We start from the raw sequence: 13,657 nt of genomic DNA on the forward strand, positions 1-13,657 counted from the left end.
AGCACTAATCAGTGGAGAGCACAGCACAGTATGAATACTCGTGCCACTCACTCTGCCCATGGCATCGGGGGCTGTTGGGAAGTCTGCTGGGATGTATCACTTAGGAGCAGCCTGCAAAGGTTAGCTTCAGCGTGTGTTTGCCAGTCACCATGTAAAGCTCTTCAGAACTCATTGTAGAATAGTTTTGAATCCTCTTGTGAAATACAGAAGCTTGATGTAAGTTGATAACAGCAACAGAGGCCAGACCATTCTCAATGCTTCGTGTATACTGTTATCTCATTTAATCCTCAAATAGTGCTGTGAGGCTGGTATTTACTATCCCTACTTTACTGATGAGGAAACTGAAGCCCAGAGGTGCAGTATAGGCTGGCGTTTGTTGGATAAGCAGTAGATAAAAAGGCTCTCAGGTTCCCTTTGCTTAGGTTTCCCTGGACAAAAAGACACATTAAGGTCATATCTATCATGCAATGCTATAGGACACCTATTTCTGAGAAATAACTGAAATTTTCATTGCTGCTGGAATTTGGCATTGTTCTATCTAGCCTATACAATAAGCATTCATTCTAAAATGCTTCGTAATGAAGACTTTTGAGGAAGTGGAGTTAGGTACAAGCATCCTTTTGAATGCTATTTCTACCAGAAGTGAACATGTCTTTTGCATTATATAGTATTCCAAAGCACGTAGTTTTTTTTGTTTTTGCTTTTTTTTTTTTAAATAGGAACTCAGTATTTATTTATGGGTAAATTCCAGCAAACATATTAGGTATTTAAAGTGGTTAGAACTGCTAAGTAGCTGGTGACAAAGATTTAATTGATATTCCCTCTGCCTGGAATGCTGGTCCCCAGACCTTCTCGTGGCTACCTCCTCCTTGTCATTCAGGTCTCAGCTCTGATATCACCTCCTCAGAGGGACCGTCTCTGACTCCCCTAACTAATGTTTCCTTCTCAGTAAATCCATCACGCCTTCCTGCTTTAGTTCTTCATGGTAGCTTCTACTCTCTAAACCTATTTGTGTGGTTGTGTATTATTTATCTGCTAGAATGTAGGAATCCCCAGAGCCCAGAATAGCTGGCTTCTAATAAACGGTCATGGAAAGGATGAATACATGAATAGATGAGGAGTTCACATTGTGTTTATAAATCTGTAGCTGGTTTTTCCTATATTTATTTAAATATTATTTAAAACAGTTAAATGTTTTCTTTCCCTTATTTCTAATGCTTTTTCTTCTTCTACCACTAAAGCACAAAGTTTAGTTTGACCATCTGCTCTTCCTACCAGGACCAACATGGGAAGTTGAAAAGGGCAGAACAGTGATTCCTCCTTGTACTTGCTCATGTTTTTCCATCACTCCTGCCCCCAGAAATGACTGACAAAGGTGCTTCCAGGGAAGGCAGTATTTGTACCTAAGACGTACTCTGAGAAAAACAGCCCTTTTCCCCCTTTTCTGATTTTTTTTCTGACTATAAAAGGAATAAGTACTCATTTTAGAAAATATGGATAATACATTTAAAAAATAAGAATCACCCGTAATTTTGTCACCCAACATATATTGTTGATGTTTTGTTCCATTTTCTTATAGTTCTACGCATTGTTTTTCCAAAATTTGAATTATCATACATTATATTATAAAGACTTTCCCATGTCATTAAAAATCTAAAAGTCTTCAAAAACACAATTTTAACGATTGCTTAATATTCTACAATGTGGTCATATTATAATTTAACATTCTATGTTTGGGCATTTAACTTATTTACAACTTTGTAACTATCAATAATTATATCGTCCTTCATCAGAAAATTTTAGGCAGGATTTCAAGAATTGGAATTTACTAGGTCAAAGCTTATACATTTTATAAAGAGATGGAGTCTTGCTGTGTTGCCCAGGTTAGAGTACAGTGACTGTTTACAGATACAGTCATCATGTTCTACAGCCTTAAACTATTGGGCTCAAGTGATCCTCCTGCCTCAGCCTTACAAATAGTTGGAATACAGACATGTGTCACTACATCCAGCAATTTACAAAATTTTTAAGGTTCTTTATGCATATTGGACAATTGCTTACTAATTCACACTTCCCTACCAACATTAAGAATTTGTAAATTTTAAAAATCTTAATTTGAACAAAAATTATAATCAAATTTAATGACCTAAGCACCTCTTTTCTTTTAAATAAAAGTATATATTCATACTTTTAAGTAGGCAATTCATACTCATGATAGAAAGTTCACAAGGTACTGACAGTATACAGAGAAAGTATCTCACTTTCTGTCCTCTACTCTCCATCCCTACCCCTGCTCAATGCTACCCACTCCCAAGGTTCTTGTGTGTGATTCCAAAGATAGTGGATGCATTTATAAATATAGGTATCTTTTTCTCTCCACACAAAAGGCAGCATTATTGTAACCCCTTTCTGCATTTAGCATTTTTTTCACTTAATTTATGGAAGAGCTTGCCACATCAGTGTATATAAAAAAGTCTCATTATTTTTAAGGGCTTCATAATATTTCATCACTTACATAGGCAATAATTTATCCAACCAGACCCCTATTTCTGGGCATTTAGATTGTGTTCAGTCATATGCAAAAGGATATGTATTGCATGATTGAACACAACCTAATACATATATATTATTTTACATATGTACAATTACCTCTGTAGGATAAATAACTGAAAGTAAAATTGCTGGGTCAAAGGGTCTGTGCAAATACCACTTTTTATTTTTTCATTCATTCATTCATTCATTCATTCATTCATATAGAATTTCTTACAGAAATTAAGAATAATGTTCAGGAACTTCTATAGCAATGTGACAGAGTAATTTTATATTTGTTGAATCTTATAGTAGAAAATTGAGGTTTATATGTTTTTCATTTAATTTTTTTAGTAATTAACTTTTATTGTCTTTTTCAAAAGTATCTGTTCATGACTTACTGGATATTTTCAAAATCAACCCTTCACTATAAATAGCTTGAGAAACACTGATATAGACAGCTCCAGCTAGAAGGGAAAAATTCTTCCCCAGAGAACTGAGTGAAAGATGTATGTTGAATTCCCTCCCCCTGTTTTCTAGGCCAGTGAAGTGTAATTGTGTCCGTTTATCATGTCACATTTCTTGGATACATCAGGATCTCTTTCTCTACCCTGTAGATGATATCACCATGGTCATCTGTCCTGGAATTGCCAATCACAGCGAGAAGCAGTACATCCGCACTTTCGTTGACTACGCCCAGAAAAATGGCTATCGGTGTGCCGTGCTGAACCACCTGGGTGCCCTGCCCAACATTGAACTGACCTCGCCACGCATGTTCACCTATGGTAAGCATGGCTAAGTGGAGTCCTCCCTTTTTCTGCAAGTGTGCTGCTACTTCTGCTTCTGCCTTGTTTCTTTTTTTTTTAAATTTTAAACCTATGCCCATCTGTAAGAGATGGTAGGTCACACGGTTATATCAACAGCAAACTTGTACTGGGCATTGATGATGCCACACCTCACACCAGCCTTTGAGATGGGCACTGTAACCACCCTCACAGAGGCAGAAACTGAAGCTTACAGGGGAAAGTCTTGCCCAAGGTCCCCTAGCTAGTAAGAGTCACAGCAGGGCTGGGAGCCAGGTAGATCGGGGAGCAGAGCTCATGCCCTTCAGGACTGTGCTATTATGATGCTTATTCATCAGGACTCTTGTGACTGGTGGGCAAGGGTGTGATGAGGCATGTGAATGTCAGTGGGAAGGGAGCCTGGCACAGTAGCAGCCCACTGGATTTTAGGTTCCTGGGGAACAGGAACTAGATCCCGTATTTAGACAAATGCTTCTTTTTTTTTTGAGACAGAGTCTCCCTTTGTCGCCCAGGCTGGAGTGCAGTGGCATGATCTCTGATCACCCTCCTGGGTCCATGCCATTCTCCTGCCTCAGCCTCCCGAGTAGCTGGGATTACAGGCGTGTGCCACCATGTCCCGCTAATTTTTTGTATTTTTAGTAGAGACAGGGTTTCACCGTGTTAGCCAGGATAGTCTCGATCTCCTGACCTCATGATCCACCCGCCTCGGCCTCCCAAAGTGCTGGGATTACAGCATGAGCCACTGCACCCAGCCGGCAAATGAAAAATGCTTCTTGATTTGAATTAAAATTGTGTGTTAGCTGGGCCGGGTGTGGTGGCTCATGCTTGTAATCCCTTCTCTAGTAATTAATTTTTATTATCTTTTTTTTTTTTTTGAGACAGAGTCTTGCTCTGTCACCCAGGCTGGAGTGCAGTGGCGCAATCTCAGCTCACTGCAAGCTCTGCCTCCCGGGTTCACTATGTTTTCCTGCCTCAGCCTCCCAAGTAGCTAGGACTACAGGCACCTGCCACCATGCCCAGCTAATTTTTTTGTATTTTTAGTAGAGGCAGGGTTTCACCGTGTTAGCCAGGATGGTCTCAATCTCCTGACCTCATGGCCTGCCCACCTTGGCCTCCCAAAGTGCTGGGATTACAGGCATGAGCCACCACGCCCAGCCTTTTTATTGTCTTTTTCAAAAGTATCTTAGCAGACATTTTCAAAACCAACCCTTCACCATAAATAGTGCACTTTGGGAGGCTGAGGCAAGTGGATCACTTGAGGCCAGGAGTTCGAGGCAAGCCTGGACATCATGGCAAAACCCTATCTCTACTAAAAATATAAAAATTAGCTGGCACACGCCTGTAATCCCAGCTATTCAGGAGGCTGAGGCATGAGGATCACTTGAACCCGGGAGGCAGAGATCACACCACTACACTCCAGCCTGGGCAAGAGAGCAACACTCTGTCTGAAAAAAAAATAATAATAATAATCCTGTTTTAACTAAGGTTTTGGCTTCTGGACTGCTTGTCTTGATTCTTATTAGCTCTTTCTTTAGATTATGTATGCACATATAAACATATCTGTCATCTCACCATAACTGTAATTTTCTATTTCTTCAAACTACCCTTCTGTCTTTATCAATGTATACATAGTTTTTATTTATTGCAGTCATAGCATGTATATCTATGGTAATTTATTTAAATAACTTTATATTCACCAACATAAAGATGTTTAATCTTTTTAAGAGCCACATTACTGTTACTACTCCGTTATAGTTTATTTAGCCATTTATCTTTGTAGGACATATGGATTATTTAAAGGTTTTCACCATTTTAAATAACAATGCTATAAATACTGTATCTCGTACATAGAATTATTTTCTCTTTAATGACCTTAGAGTAAATTCCCAGTAAAATTGAGGGGTCAACTTTTTTTTGCATATTTGTACATCTTGTCAGATTGACCTCCAGCAAGATCATTCCAGTTACATTGCCAATGGTAACATGCAAGGGCACTGTAAGAGAAGGTCATAGGTATGGAAGCATGAACAGGTACACCTGCTTTGTGCCAAGCAGGGTTCTGGGTGCCCTGAATTCATTTCCTCTTCTGTATTCACACCCAAAACTGAAGATACCCATTTTACAGACTCTGTTCTGTTCAGCAGTTTGGTCAGTAGCTTGAAAATATACGTGAATTCGGCCGAGTGCAGTGGCTCACACCTGTAATCCCAGCACTTTGGGAGGCCAAGGTGGGCAGATCACGAGGTCAGGAGATCGAGACCATCCTGGCTAACATGGTGAAACCCCGCCTCTACTAAAAATACAAAAAAGTAGCTGGGCATGGTGGCAGGTGCCTGTAGTCCCAGCTACTCGAGAAGCTGAGGCAGGAGAATGGCCTGAACCCAGGAGGTGAAGCTTGCAGTGAGCTGAGATCAGGCCACTGCACTTCAGCCTGGGTGACAGAGCGAGACTCTGTCTCAAAAAAAAAAAAAAAGAAAGAAAAGAAAAGAAAATATAAGTGAATATCCAGATTTACAGACAGCACAGGCACATGGGGAATAGTGAGTGTGTGGTAGACAGAATTGGACCCAAAAGTCAGAAATAGGCCAAATCAAGCACAAAGAAAACAATGGGGAATAATGGTAAGGTCTTGTGCTTGGATATATAGATTGTCTATACAAGTAGAAGATGGGGAGGCATGGCTTGGCTGCAGGGCCAGGATGGAGATTTGGGAGCACTAACAGTACAGTGTGCCAACAATAATACGAGAAATGTCAGTGAGAACACTTAATGTGCACCAGACACAGTGCTGATGTCACATGTAGGCACAATCTCTCCACAGCAACCCATGGGACCATAAAATTCTGATGAAAAAACTGAGGCACAGAGAGGTTAAGTGATTTGGGCAAGGGCACAGAGCCAGTAAGTAGAAGAGCTAAGAGAGGAGCCTGGATCTGGCTGCCAGAATCATCTCAGCGATAGCACAGTAACTGGGTCTGTATGGTCTAGGCCTCCCAGGCCCAGAGTGCTGTATTGTGCGGCTGTAGGCCAGAGAGACCAGATTGGAAGGTGTTACCACACCAGGTCAGGGGAGTCCAGCAGCCGAAGCAGCAGAGAGGAATAGGTTAAGTGAAGGCTTTGCTCCCAGCGAGTACCTGGGTCAGGAGACAGGCTCTGGATCCAATGCCCCAGCACTGCCACTGATGCTGTGTAGCTCGAGCAGTTTCTTAAACTCAGTTCCAGATTCTTCAGCTGCAGTAAGGTGGAGAGACAATTAAATGTGGGTTACTGAGGACTTGGTAGGCAGTTGATTAACATATAGTAAACATTTATTGTATGTTAGGTTCATTATTTTTGTTTTTTTTTTGTTTGTTTGTTTTTGAGGCAGAGTCTCACTCTGTCACCCAGGAGGGAGTGAAGTGGTATAATCATGGCTCATTGCAGCTTCAACCTCCCAAACTCAAGCGAACTTCCCACCTCATTTTTTAATTTTTTGTAGAGACAAGGTCTCACTATATTGTCCAGGCTGGTCTCAAACTCCTGAGCTCAAGCAATCCACCCGCTTTGCCCTCCCAAAGTGCTGGGATTACAGACGTAAGCCACCATGCCAGCCAGGTTTATTCTTATTCAAATACTTGAAGGTATATTCATGTTGGTGAGAGATTAACCATGCTCTTTGTGACCCAGATAAATAAGATGTGTTCTGCCGGGGAGATGCGAATATCGTTAAAGAATTACAATACAGGGCTGGGCACGGTGGCTCACACCTGTAATCCCAGCTCTTTGGGAGGCTGAGGCAGGCAGATTACCTGAGATCAGGAGTTTGAGATCAGCCTGGCCAACGTGGTGAAACCCGTGTCTACTACAAATACAAAAATTAGCTGGGCGTGGTAGCTTCCAGCTACTTGGACGCCTGCGACAGGAGAATCACTTGAACCTAGGAGGCGGAGGTTGCAGTGAGCCAAGATCACACCACGGCGCTTCAACCTGGGTGACACAACAAGACTCCGTCTCAAAAAAAAAAAAAAAGAATTACAATACAGCATGATGAGTGGACTAATCTAGCAGGCCTGGTGAATATGCTGCAGCAGCATGGAGAAACCAGCCTGGATCTGTGGGCGAGGAGTCAAATTGTGGGAGGAAGAATTCTCCCAGGAAAGGCATTAGAGCGGGGTCCTCAAAGATGAGCTCCTGAATGGAGGCACTTGTAAACAGTTGGAGTTTATAGACAGGGGAGTGGGCTATGGAAGGGCAACCCATGCAGAAGAGCAGCCTTCACGGCTGCCTTAAGAGCACTCTATGTTTGAGCTGAGGAGCTGCCTGTGAGCATGGAAAACCCTTGGAGATGAGGTGAATCCATCAGGGGAGAGCTTCAGGCCCCCGGTTTTGAAAATTAACTATCTCCTTTAATCTGTGGATGGTGTTGTTACATTTTATTTCATCAGAATTTTAGAAGCAAATTTCTGTAGTTTATTATACTTTAGAAATGTTCTAGAAAGACAGGTTACCTAGAAAAAAAAAATGAGTGTTTTCTTCTAGCCATACTATTTGTTTTTTTTGTGTTTATCAGTGCATGTTTTACTTGTTAATAATTTCTTTTAACCATTGGAGGATAAGATCAACCAAATATGACATTAAAAAGATCAGAAATCCCAAATTTGGATGCTTTGTTGAAATGTAAAAATTAAAACATCTTTGGTAGCTCCACAGAGCCTAGAGAGAGAAAGCGCTATTGTTTTGTTAGGTGCTATTGATGTAATTTTAGTTTAAAATAATGTTTTTAATAAACTTTTTCCTGGGCTGGTGGAAAAGGAGCAATCCTTCACCAAAGGTGGCCTAACACATTAGAGCAAAGCCCATGTTTGTTACTTTTGACTGGTCAATTGAGGTAGGTCCACAGTTAACATGCTAGAACCGGAAACGTTTTATCATAGTTAATCATGTCCTCATGTAAGTGTGTTAGCTGTTGATGTGTGGGCTTTCTGTACTATAGTACAAAGATCTTTGTCAACTTTTGTTTCTACACCCAGTACTGTTCTCAGTTTTTAATTATTGTTGCCTTGCAATATGGCCTGATATCTGATGGTACCAGCCCTGACTCATGGCTCTTTCAGAGTATGCTCTTGTCTCCCTACCTATTTTTTTAATTTGAACAGAATTATTGTATCAGGTTCCATGTTGAGTTTTTGTATTAGTCAAGATGGACTAGATTATGCTGTGGAAGCTAACAACTTGGATCTCAGTGGTTTAAAACAATTGTTTCTGTCCATACTATCCATTCATTATGGCTTAGCTGAGGGGCCTCTGTCTCCATTGTTATGGTCCTCACTCAAGGAACCAGGCCCACAGAGCATCTACCTGCTGAAACATTTCCCAAGGGTAGGAACAGTGTGGCTCTTGAAGCTTCTGCTCAGAAATGACAGAGGTCACTCCTGATCACAATTTATTGGTCAAAGTACACTACATGACCAATCCTAACCTCAGTGGGGTAGGGGAGATGCATCCTTCCTAGAGGTGGAAAGTAGTTATTGGTGGTGAACTCTCGCACAGCTTATCACAATTTCTGAAGGGGAACTTTAATTTATAAATTAATGTAGAAAAATTTATAATACTTACTTTTCTCATCCAGGAGCATGACCTTTTCCTTCAAGTCTTCCTTTATTTCTACCTAAAAGAACTTCTAGTTCTCTTTGTGTAGGTCAGTTTGTTGTCAACATTAGAATTCCCCACAGGAGCTCTTAAATACCAGTGCCAGTGGCTTAGCTCTTGGGGGGTCTAAGGTACAGCCAAGGTTTTTCAGAGCCACAGATAATAGGTTTTATTCCTTGTTCCCTCTTTAGTTTTATTTTTCTATTTTTGCTTTTTTACTTTTTATTACAGACAATGTGCAGAAGTAGGGAGAATAGTAGAATAAACCCCAGTGTACCCTTTACCCAACCTCAACAATTGTTCAACTCATGGCCGATCTTGTTTGCTTTATAAACTACTCCCTTCTTGCATCCCCTCTCAAAGATTGTTTTGTTTTGTTTTGTTTTATTTATTGACACAAGGTCTCACTCTGTCGCCCAGGCTAGAGTGCAGTGGTATAATCTCAGCTCACTGCAACCTCTGCCTCCCGGGTTCAAGTGATTCTCCTGCCTCAGCCTCCCTAGTAGCTGTGATTATAAGCACCCACCACCACACCCAGCTAATTTTTATATTTTTAGTAGAGACAGGGTTTCACTATGTTGGCCAGGCTGGTCTCAAACTCCTGACCTCAGATGATCCACTCACCTTGGCCTCCCAAAGTGCTGGGATTACAGGCGTGAGCCACTGCGCCCAGCCTCAAAGATTATTTTGAAGCAAGCCCCAGACAGCCTGTCCAGTTTCACCTGTGACTGTTTCCAGTGTATATCACTAAGATACACAGGCTCTTTGTAAACTGTCTTCATTTGTTAGGACTGCCATAACAAAGTACTACAGTGGGAGTGGCTTATACAAGAGCAATTTATTTTCTCACAGTTCTGGGGCCTAGAAGTCCGAGATCAAGGGGTCAGCAGGGTTGGTTTCTTCTGATACCTCTCTTCTTGGCTTGTAGATGACTGTTTTCTTGCTGTGGATTGACACTACAGTCACCTGTGTCTCTGTCTGATATCTCTCTGTGTCCTAATCTCTTCTTGAAAGGACACCAGTCATCCTGCATTAGGGCCCACCCTAACAACCATATTTTGGCTTAATTACATCTTGAAAAGCCTTATCTTCTAATATAGTCACATTCTGAGGTACTGGGGGTTAGGACTTCAGCATATGAATCTTGGGGGCGACACCATTCAGCCCATAATATAACAGAAGCACAGGGGCATCATCGCAACGGAAACACTTAAAACAGTATTCCTCAAGAGCAATTTAATTTCCCCATTGTCTTTCTGCTTTTTTCCGTTTTGATTCGTTTGTTCAATTTAGGATCCAAGTCAGGTCCATATATTCCAATTGGCTGATAGATCTCTTATGCCGCTTTTCAATCTCCTTTCCCGCATTTTTAACAGGTCCCCAACCAAGTAAGCCTCTCTTCCAGGTGGGATCACTGGATGTGACATTGGGGGAGTTCTCTGGATCCCCAGGACATACTGCAGTCCACCATCAGGCCCCCTGTTCCCACCCTGAGTATATGGAAATTCCAGGCACTGCACTCCAGGGCCTGCTAATCCCAGGACTGCCCAAGTTCTATTTGGAAGGCCCTTTTGTGGTCTTCACTTGGCTTCTCCTTGTCATCCAGGACTCAACAAAAATGTCACCCTCTGAGAGAGCCCTTACTTGACTCCTCTCCCCCATCTAAAGTTGCCCCACCCCAAAACCCAGTCATTATCTAATGCCCTTCCTTACTTTCTTCAGGGCACTTAAGATTTGAAATTAAGGATTTGTTTTCATAATCTGTGAAATTATTTGTTTATATGTCTGTTATCTGTCTCTCCATCCGAAAAGTTCACTCCCCGAGAGCAGGCAGTTTTTTGCGCTCCCTGCTGTAGCTCCCCAGTGCCTAGAATCTTGCTTGGATGATAAAAAGCACTCACTGCATCACTGTTACTGAATGCCTACTGAGATGGGAACTGACAGTTTGTGGATGTAAGATGATACTTTACAAACTAGTACATCCCAAACCATTGTGCCCTACATGTGAGTTTTCCGTTAGGCAAATTGCCTTTCTTTTGAGCAGATGTCAGGCATTCAAGTCACTGTGAATATCCTTTGGGCTTTTTGCAACTGTGATCTTGACCAGAAGAAAACTAAAGAGGGCATTAACATGAAACTCTATATTCTTCTCTTCCTGTTATGCACCTGCCTCGGATCTCTCTGAGAAAATTATAAAGGATCTTTTCCCGTTTATCAACCCAATTCTGTTCCAAACCACATAAGCTTTGCAAATGTGATTAGAAATTGTTGAAAACAGATCTGCCTTGCACAGAATTTCCTAAATGGATAATTACGCATTCTTGTGACTTAGAACCCTTCGTGCTGCCTTTGAAAGATAAATTCATTAAGGAAAATCCTTCATGACAGCAGTTACCATTTATCTCACTCTAATGAGTGCCAGGCATGTGCTTTCATTTTACGTCACTTGATCCTTACTCCTCAAAGGTAGGTTTTAATTAGTATCCCCACTTCACAGGCTTAGGGAGGTTAAGTACCTTGCCCTGAGTCATGCGACTAGTGAGTGGCAGAACCAGCCTTCAATCAGTGTGACTCTTAACCCCAACTCAATACCACCTCTGGTAGTGTTCATTTCCTATTTAGGATACTCTTCATTAGAATACAGAGGAGCAGGGGTGATGTTTCAGTATTTAAAAAGACTTTTTCCTCACTTTGGTGGTAGTGTCATTACTGTTCTTACTGATACCTATCACTTACATAGCATTTGCTGTGTGCCAGGCACTGTTCTGAGTACTTTGTAGGATATATTAAATCAGTCACCCCCCTTTTACAGGTGAGGAAACTGAGGCCCAGCAAGGATGACTAACTTGCTCCAAATCACAGAGTTAATGAGTGGGCAGCCCAGGCTTCAAACACAGGCAGTCTCACAGTCTAGTCCTAGAATCCATGCTCCTAAACAACAGGCTCCATTTCCTCTCCGTGTAACAGACTAAGGAGTGAGGAACTAGTTCCCAGTCAGATACATTTTAGGTTTAAGGCAAAAGAGCATCCAAGAGCATCTCAGAGCCACAGAATTGGGCCTGTGGGTTTGGTCTTTGATCTTTTGTTCATCCAGCATCCTCCAGACAGTGTTGGGGCCAGCCTCTGCAGTGGGAATACAGGTGTGAGTTCGAGTCCCTGCCTTCAGGAAGATTCCAGTCTATGAGGAACTCTCACCATCTAGTTGGGGAAGGAGGGTGCACAGTCACAATCAGTCTAAGCTTATTGGCTAGGTTTGTCCAAAAGGAATATTTACCAACAGCAACCTTTTCACAGACAGGGACCAGATCTGCATTTTTAATTTTTATATTATTGTGTGTTAATCTCCTCCATCTAGTGTATCACTTAGAGAGAGATGGTCAGGAAAGGCCTGGATAGGGAGATAAGCTGTGCTTTAGAGTCCAACAGCTGAGGGTTTGACTGCCTGGTCGAGAAAGCTGAGAAAGGCTGTTACGAAATTTGGCAATAAGGCCCAGCACGGTGGCTCACACCTGTAATCCCAGCACTTTGGGAGGCCCAGGCAGGTGGATCACTTGAGCCCAGGAGTTCAAGACAAGCCTGGTAGAACATGGTGAAACCTCGTCTCTACTAAAAATACAAAAAGCCAGGTGTGATGATGCACACCTGTAATCCCAGCTACTCGGGAGGCGAAGGCAGGAGAAGCGCTTGAGCCCGGGAGTGCAGTGAGCCAAGATCACGCCACTGCACTCCAGCCTAGGCGACAGAGACTGACCGTCTTAAAAAAAAAAAAAAAAAAGGGCAATAATATAAAAGTGAGTGGCCTAGAGTCCAGCAAATACCAGTAAACAATACTGATTATCATCTTCATTGGCCCTTCACTCTAACTTTGTGTTTTCTGTGAGCCACCTTAGAGGAGAAAAGGCAAACATTTACTTGAACTGTTAAACGGCCTTGCCTTTGCATCCACTTCATACCTCATGTGAACTTTGGAATTTCTGCAAGGACCAGTTTAAGAACCTGCTCGTGTTGAGCATAAAATTCTTCCTTCTTTGAGGTGAGTCTGAGTTACAGCTCTGTGTACAGGGATGTCATCTGTGGTGATTATTCTGCAGTATGCAATGCTTGCTTTCCAACTGGACAACCTTCAGTATTAGCCTCCTGGCCAAATCTGTTTGGGCCACACGCCTCCAGCTCAAAGCGACTGGCTTCTATATTCAGAGCCAGCCCTTAAAATCAGTACTGGAAAGATGTTTTCACTGTAGTACATGTTACATTTTAACCTTCTAAAAAATGTTTATTTTTTTTTAATTCCTCACCACTTACTTTTGTATAGTTCATAAATTCTTTAAACTGGAAAATATTAAATATGTCTCTTTTGATAAAGACATTAGCTAACCTGAGTAAAAATAAACATGAAGAACACTCACAGAGTAAAGTTTACCAAACTGTCTTAAATTTCTTACTGTGCCAAGCGAGGTAGCATGCAGCTGTAATCTCAGCTACTTAGGAGACTAAGGCAGGAGGATAGCTTGAGGGTAGGAGTTCAAGACCTGAGTCCCTTAGGATCATGAGCCTCCTAAGATCTTAGCACCCATCTCCCACCAAAACACCAAGCTGGGGCATTTGGCATTGAAAATGGCCTTGAATATTTAAATTGCTTTTTCCTGTGAGTTTAAACAGGGAAGAAGTGGGCCCTGCCCTTATTTCTAAACTCTTGA

The 13,657-nt window shown here is 41.8% G+C and overlaps 1 protein-coding gene across 4 annotated transcripts in view; it reads left to right on the top strand.

Annotated features, from left to right (window-relative positions):
- ABHD2 (abhydrolase domain containing 2) overlaps positions 1–13,657 on the top strand; it is a 118,701-nt gene that overhangs the window by 66,574 nt on the left and 38,470 nt on the right. For all 4 annotated transcript variants that reach the window (XM_023187204.2, XM_023187206.1, XM_023187205.1 and 1 more), the window contains one exon: positions 3,147–3,314. In XM_023187204.2, the coding sequence (XP_023042972.1) occupies positions 3,147–3,314 (168 nt within the window). The remainder of the gene's footprint in view (positions 1–3,146; positions 3,315–13,657) is intronic.

This window comes from Piliocolobus tephrosceles, chromosome 6 (assembly GCF_002776525.5).
Source record: "Piliocolobus tephrosceles isolate RC106 chromosome 6, ASM277652v3, whole genome shotgun sequence".
In the NCBI taxonomy this organism is placed as follows: Eukaryota; Metazoa; Chordata; class Mammalia; order Primates; family Cercopithecidae; genus Piliocolobus; species Piliocolobus tephrosceles.